This window comes from Chionomys nivalis, chromosome X (assembly GCF_950005125.1).
Source record: "Chionomys nivalis chromosome X, mChiNiv1.1, whole genome shotgun sequence".
In the NCBI taxonomy this organism is placed as follows: Eukaryota; Metazoa; Chordata; class Mammalia; order Rodentia; family Cricetidae; genus Chionomys; species Chionomys nivalis.
In genome coordinates, this window is record NC_080112.1 from 58,865,364 (window position 1) to 58,873,565 (window position 8,202).

At 39.3% G+C, this 8,202-nt stretch overlaps 1 protein-coding gene across 1 annotated transcript; it reads left to right on the forward strand.

Annotated features, from left to right (window-relative positions):
• Positions 1-328: 328 nt before the first annotated feature.
• Positions 329-2,704, forward strand: LOC130867242 (protein PPP4R3C-like). The gene has a single exon (XM_057759006.1). The coding sequence runs from the start codon at positions 329-331 to the stop codon at positions 2,702-2,704; it is 2,376 nt and encodes a 791-aa protein (XP_057614989.1).
• Positions 2,705-8,202: the final 5,498 nt, after the last annotated feature.

Consider the following 8,202-nt stretch of genomic DNA (forward strand, 5'->3'; position numbering starts at 1 on the left):
GGTAGGGGAAACAAATCCCTTTAACAGATCTGTTACATAAGCCCATTCTTTTTAGGAAGAATCTTGGGTGAATCACAAGATTCTTTCCAGAACTAAGACAGGCTCGGAGACACAAGTGCAAAGGACAGAGATTTGTCGGGGATAGTTCTGTAACGGAGGATTGACAAGTATCATCGCCTTCTTCCCCGGTAATTTTAATGACCTTATATCCTCTCTTAGCCACTATCATTCTTTAAAGCCCCTCTAATCTTCTGTATTATTATTTTTCAGAATTGCGACCTTGGCAACGTTCTTGGACCAGAGTATCTAAGCTGAGGTCTGCACAAAAATGTGGTCTAGCAAGACAAGGTCAAAACTCCGCATGAGCCACAGACTTCTTATTGTTAAGGTCTATGTCATGAAGGCAGATGAGCAATGGAAACAAATAGGCAGAGGACAAATTTCCACCAAATACATCGAAAGGCTTCAGGGTGTGTGCCTGCTCATTCACTCAGAGTCAGATGGCTCTCTGCTATTAGAGTACACAATACATCCAGATGTGCCCTATAAGAAACAACACAAGCATTTAATTAGTTGGCCTGAAGCTAATAACAGCACTATGGCAATGTATTTCCCAGACCCAGAGTGTTGTCAAAATATCTGGGAAGATATCTGCCAAGTTCAACATAAAGATCCAAGTGTACAAACATCACAAGACCTTGCAGTTAACTTAACCAGTTTTCGTGAACTGCCCCAATTCCAGTATCTGTTCGAGGAACCCACCTCTGAATGCAATATGCTTGAAACCATTGCAGATTTGCTTATTATTGTGAAAGAATCTCCAAACCACAAGAAATACCTGGCACTGCTTTTAGGAAAATTAGATTACATTAAAAAATTGCTTCGGGTGTTCCACACTTGCGAAGATCAAAAGAACATGGAAAGCTTACATTTTTTATATATTATTATTAAGGGACTCTTCTTTTTCAATGATGCACATTTGTTTAATACCATGTTTTCTGATGAATGTATCATGGATGTAATAGGATGCCTTGAGTACGACCCTAGTTTGGATCAGCCATATCGGCACAGGAAATTCTTGGCTGAAAATGCAAAATTTAAGGAAGTTCTGCCAATAACACACTCCAAACTTAGGCAAAAAATACACCAGACCTACAAAATGCAATATATCCGTGACATTCTATTACCTATACCATCCAAATTTCAAGAGAATCGTCTTTCTGATCTTACAGCTTCCATTTTTTCCAACAAAATAGAAATAGTTACCATGCTGCAGGAAGATGAAATGTTTTTGCATGAAATTTTTACCCAGTTAGAAGATAACATTGTAAGTGATGAAAGACGGTGTGAATTGTTATTTTTCCTTAAGGAATTCTGTGAATTTGCCATGACCTTAAAAGTTCTAGAGAAAGAGGCCTTATTGAAAACAGTGATAAAGCTTGGAATCATGAGGGCTCTGAAAGTTTCAGTATGTATGCAAGACCATCAAATAAAAGTAGCTGCTGTAGATATATTTACTTATATAATAGAATATAATCCACAAATAGTCCGAGTGTATATATTGGAGGAAGCTCAAAACAGTGAAAATAAGGATGACCTTCTCATCAATATAATGATCAAACAAATCATCTGTGATCCTGATCCTGAATCCTCTCGTGTTTTAAGTTTGACAGGAGTTCTCCGTATTCTTCTTGATCCAGAAAACATGTGTATAACAGCTAATGCATCTAAAAGAAGTAAATTTATTAATTTTTTCTATACACATTGCATGGATAACTTAGCAGGACCAATTTTGTCTATCACAGGACAAAATGATGGTGATGATAACACAGTCAACATCTATTCTGATATTGACCAAAATGTACAATTGCTTGGAGTAGTTTTAGAAATGCTCAGCTTTTGTGTAAAGCACCACACAACTTATATTAAAAAATATATTTTAAGAAATAACTTGCTCAGCAGAGTCCTGGTGTTGATGCATTCAAAGCACACTCTTCTGGCTTTGTCTGCTCTCAGGCTGATGAGACAGATGATTGGCCTTAAAGATGAAATTTATAATCTTTACATAGTGAGGAAAAATCTTTTTAAACCTGTTATAAGTTCTTTACTTCGTAATGGAAGACGATATAATATGCTAAACTCAGCTATTATTGAACTATTTGAATTTATAAGAGTGGAAAACATCAAGTCTCTTATTACAAACATTGTGGAAAAATTTTATATGGCTTTTGATTCAATTGAGTATGTCCAGACATTTAAAGGATTGAGATTTAAATATGAAGAGCAGAAGGAACAAGAAAATAAAGTAAGAGGAAATTTACATGACATAATATACGAGAAATTACACTTCAAGCATATGAAAGTTATGGAGGTAGATGTCAAGGAAGAAATGTGTCCTAGAGTAAATACTGGAGCTGTTGTGCCATTGGGAGGGGACTTGCAAAGTTCTTGTGACACGTTTATGCAAATAAAAGAGACAAGTGAAGATGAAGTAGAACAGTCAGAAGAAAATTCATTTGAATTTGACTGTTCATCTCAATCTGAGGCTTCTGATAGAGGAATGAGTAGTCCACTACACTGTAGCAAGAGGATTTCTTTAGTGGACTACTCAGATGATGAAGATGACGATGACAGTGATGATCATCAGGATGATGAAGAGGAAAAAGAAGAACCTCCCCCAAAAAGACCTAATCTAGGTTCATAAAATAAGATGAGGCCCTAAACTTTTGATTCAAATAAGTTTTGATAACTATCACAAGCTGAAAAATATAATTAAAAAAATCTTTCTCTTATGGACTTTTGAATATAGTAAAATGTGTAGCTAATAGGATATATAATAGGCCTCAATTTTATATTAAGAAAATTTACCATTGAGTGATAACTTCTTATCAAGAACATCTTATTTTGGCAGCATGGTTTGGGAGGGGAAACAGTTTGATAAACTAATACAATTTTCACTCAGGTCTTTATGTTACGAACAATTACAAAATTTTATTGTAAAGCTTATTTTTAAAAAGAGTTTAGTAATGGCATTCTGTCTATAAATTGAAGTTTTATGAAAGAAACATTTTTATGTATGTAAGAAATAGTCAATATTAAAAACAAACTGAGATTTTACATTTCTGTGAAGCCTTGGCTGAACTTCAACTTTATGAATAATATGAGAAACAACATTCAGCACAATTAACTGCATATGTTCATGAATAAAATGTTAAGTTCGATCCTAAATGAGCTGTTGTGAATGTTCTTCTTTTTAGATAAGAAATGTCAAGTATCAGTATCAACACAATTCTATTGCTAATGTGCATTCTACAGATCCTCCAGGTATTACAACAGGATGCATCTAATATCCAGATTGTTAAAGTTATTTCTTCATTCATTAATGAAGCTTTGTCCTTTTCCCCAGAGTGGTAGGTACATATTAGGATATAAATATTTCTCTCTAGTTGCTGAAACAAAGTAATTAATAAAAACAACTTAACAGGGGAAATTTTAATTTTGTCTTCCGCGTGAGGGAATACATTCCATCCTAGTGGGAAAGGTATAGGAGTAGACAATTCAATGGTGAGAAGAGTTGGAAGCAGTATGTCACCTTGTAATCACAATCTACAAACCACTAGATGCATCCTGATACTTCAATTTCTCTTTTAATTTATTGTAGGACGTCAGCCCATTGTACAGTGTCACACACATCCAAGTTGTCTTTCAATCTCAATTATTCCAGTCTTTAACTGCCTCATAAATATGCCAAAAATTTTGTGTCCTAAGTATAGATTTTGTTATTAACTATCACTAATTGGCCTTTTTGCTATATAACAAACAATTATATATCTTTTAAGTCCTAACATTTCACATCTCATCCCAAAAGTCTCATGGCCATTACATATTGCAAAATGTATTCAATCCAACATACATGCATGCCTCGGGAAGCCTGCCCCAGTACAGAGGAGGAAACATGTCCTCTGAACATCCCCATTAAGACTGAGCAAAAAAAGGCAACCCAGGACAGCCTTCTCTGAACACCAAGGAGAAAACATGAGTCAAACATTTGGGCATTATTATGGTAAGCAAATATATCGTGTGGTATGGGAGAGAGGAGAGAGAGAGAGAGAGAGAGAGAGAGAGAGAGAGAGAGAGAGGGAGGGAGGGAGGGAGGGAGGGAGGGAGGGAGGGAGGGAGGGAGAGAGAGAGAGAGAGAGAGAGAGAGAGAGAGAGAGAGAGAGAGATTGGTTCATGTACTGTGCAGAGAGAGGCATATCTGAAGAGGTGAAGTCTGTGAGGAATGTGCTGAGGTGGGTGGATTGCTTGCTACCTGGGACCAAGTTGATTTCTGGGCCTGGGATGATGCCAAGACCCATACCTGTTTCTGTGTCCATCCTGTAGCTGTGATCTGTGTTGATATCTGTGGCTCCTGATACCACTGAAGGCCTAGAGTGTAGGGCAGTGCATAGTTAGCCTTGCCTCTCACTGTCTACAAGACTACTAAGTACTTGCTCTGCCCCCTTACTAGCTGCAGCACTTGGGGGAGCATACCCTGTAACTTGCCTGGGGAGCACAGTAGGGATGAAGGTGAGCTGGCACCAAGGACCTGAGTGTGGAAGAGCTATCCCAATGACTTGTTTGTCTGGCACATGGCAGCATCGGTAAGGGAAAGATGTCCCTTTGTGACTCATCTGTTGCATGCAAAGGAGCTGTCTCTCCCCCTTCTCAGCTACAGCGCTCAGGAAAACCGGTCCTTGACCTTGTTAAGGAAGCACAGTGGAGGTAACCTTGTTGAAGAGGATGCAGATGAACGGCCCACCCCAAGAACTTGAGTGAGGGAAAACTAGTGCCACCCCTCATCTGCCATATTGTACTGTGGATGTAAGACAGATCCCCCTATCCCTCACCACCTGTGACACTTGGGAAAGCTGACCCTGAGATCATGAGAGAGTGAGATAGTTGGTCCTCCCCACTCTAGATGCAGCACTCCTGAGAGTGGCCCCTGAAACTCACCTGGGCAACTTAATAGATATGGCCCTAGTGGTGTAGGTATGAGTAAGATGGCCTAGCCCTAGTGGTGTAGGTTTGAGTAAGATGGCCTTGACGGTCTGAGAGAAGAACAGAACCCATCCCTTGCTCATTGCTGTGTAGGGCAAACAAACTAGGACAACACAGGGAGACCAACTAACAGTGCAACCACCCAGACCCACAACCAGGACTATGAGTTTGGCCTACCCCATCATCCATTCTACCTATGATCTGCTGGAGCACATGAAGATACCATTCCTGAAGATCCAAAGCTGCAGGGTCTCCATGACACAGAGCAATAACAGGATATCCAAGAAAAGTCTCAGTAAGGTCTCAGTATCTATGGTGTAGCTGAAACCAGAGGCCATGAACCAGACCAATGACTCTTTGCAATAATCACTTGCAAGTAAAGATATAGAGACTAAAGGGTATACTTTGTGACTTTTGTGTTATACTACAACATCCATTGTGAGATTTTTATTCTCTCTCTCTCTCCCCCTCTTTATTATCTCTTAAATTTTATTCAAGAGAGGAAGTTTCAAGGACAGAGGGTAGATGCAAAAGAATGGGGAAATGAATGGAATCAAGACACATGATGTGAAAGCCACAAATAAACCTTAACAAAATATATTAAGACTAGCTATAAAATAATCCATAGTCTTTAATAGTTTCAACATTGCTCAAAAGTAAAATGACAGAGTCTCTTCTGAGGATCATATATATTCTCTTAACTGTGAGCTCCATATAACAAAATAAAAAATATATGGGTAACATTTTGCGGTCATAAAAAAATGACTACAATTCAATTTATAAAGGCCAGATAGAGGCTGAGAATTTGAATCACTGGTTGATCTTCCATAAAACTGGATTTGATTACTAGCATCCACGTGGCAGTTAAGGAACATGTATAAGTACAGTTCCATTAAACATGTTGTCTTCTTCCGGCTTCCGTTGCCATTTCATGCATGTGGTATGCAGACATACATACAAATAAAATGCCCATACATATAAAATAAAAATAAATATATTTTAAAAATCAACTAGTAGAAGAAATTGTTCTTTTCATCTTCTGGGTCCTGAAGGAAGAGCCCATAAATGGTGGGGAAAGCATGGCAGCAGATGGACAGAGCAGAAAGCTGATGATCACAGCTTTCACTACAGTCAGGGAAAGGGAAGGGAGAGAGTGCACATCGGAAGTAAGGAGAATTTATAAAGTCTCTAAGCCAACCCTCAGACGTGCTTCCTATAGCAAGGCTTTACCATGTAAAGATTCCATAATCTTCCCAAACAGTACCACCAACCATGTGTCAGTTCAAATACTTGGACCAATGGTGGGATACTTTTCATTTAAACCACTGTATTCCACTTCTTACCCCCACAGACCTATAGCTATAGCATAATGCTGTTATGTTACAAAACTTTTTGTTGGGAAATGCAATACACATGTCTAGTCACCTCAAATAGGGAACCCATGGCAGACCAAAGTACAGCTACCACTGAAGTCCAACTTGGTGAACCAATGAATTTTATTTGGGTTGCATACAGTAATATGGGTGAAGTCTTACAGGAGCGAAATGACCCAAAGACTACTGTATCACCAAAGGTCACCCTAGCAGAGGTGGCAGCTAACAAAATCTGAAAACCTAGAGCACCTTGCACAGTCACCATTCATTGCAACTATGTGGAGAGTGTTCTATTCATGCAACTCAGTTGATTCAAGCCTCTTCCAGGTAACTCGACTGGTTTTTGCTTCTTCCAGGTAGCAGACCTTGTATCTGAGTCTTCTTTGATGTTTGTCTTGTCTGAGAATGTTTTGTAGTAGCCTTTTATTGTTTAATTTTAGGAAAGAGAGGCTTAGTGAATCTGATCAGTTTCAAGGACTTCCTGATGCTATTTAGAATTCTTTACCTACTGTTTTAATGTCCTTTCTTGCTAGAAGGAATATTTCAATTTCAGAGGAAAATGCTGCATAATACTCTACCATTTCCTGTGACTCTTACATTTTCCTTTCCCCTCTTCTAAAATGATCTCTGGCTTACCTCACTCAGGATAGTGTTTTCTATTTTTGTCCATTTGCATGCAAAATTCAAGAAGTCATTGTTTTTTACTGCTGAGTAGTACTCTAATATGTATATATTCCATACTTTCTCCATCCATTCTTCCATTGAAGGGCATCTAAGCCAGACCCAAAAAGAGGAACATGGGATGTACTCACTCATATTTGGGTTTTAGCCATAGATAAAGGACATTGAGACTATAATTCGTGATCCTAGAGAAGCTAAATAAGAAGGTGAACCCAAAGAAAAACATATAGGCATCCTCCTGAATATTAACCTTCATCAGGCGATGAAAGGAGACAGAGACAGAGACCCACATTGGAGCACTGGACTGAAATCTCAAGGTCCAAATCAGGAGCAGAAGGAGAGAGAGCACGAGCAAGGAATTCAGGACCGTGAGGGGTGCACCCACACACTGAGGCAATGGGGATGTTCTATCGGGAACTCACCAAGGCCAGCTGGCCTGGGTCTGAAAAAGCATGGGATAAAACCGGACTTGCTGAACATAGCGGACAATGAGGACTACTGAGAACTCAAGAACAATGGCAATGGGTTTTTGATCCTATTGCATGTACTGGCTTTGTGGGAGCCTGGGCAGTTCGGATGTTCACCTTACTAGACCTGGATGGAGGTGGGTGGCCCTTGAACTTCTCACAGGGCAGGGAACCCTGATTGCTCTTCAGGCTGACGATGGAGGGGGACTTGATTGGGGGAGGGGGAGGGAAATGGGAGGCGGTGGCGGGGAGGAGGCAGAAATCTTTAATAAATAAATTTAAAAAAATAAATAAAAATAAAATGATCTCTGAACCATGGGAGAGGTGACTCTAGATGTTCAATTATGGCTAAGAATTAGTCCACCATGACACAACAGTCACTTGCTGTTTTAGGGTTATATTGCTATAATGAAATATCAAGACCAAGAGCAAGTTGGTGAGAAAAGTATTTATTTAGTGCACTTTTACACAACTCAGTGCATCCTTAAAGGAAATCAGGGCAGAACCTCAAACAGGGCAGGAATCTTGTGACAGGAACTAATGCAGAGGAAATAGAGCTGTGTAGTAGCTTAGTGGCTTGCTTATGTCATTCTAATTGATTTTCTAATACAAGCCAAGACCACCAGCCCAGGAAGTGTCCC

Bases quoted from the DNA above. Each gene is read 5' to 3' on its own strand.
- LOC130867242 (XM_057759006.1), top strand. From the start codon at position 329: ATGTGGTCTAGCAAGACAAGGTCAAAACTCCGCATGAGCCACAGACTT.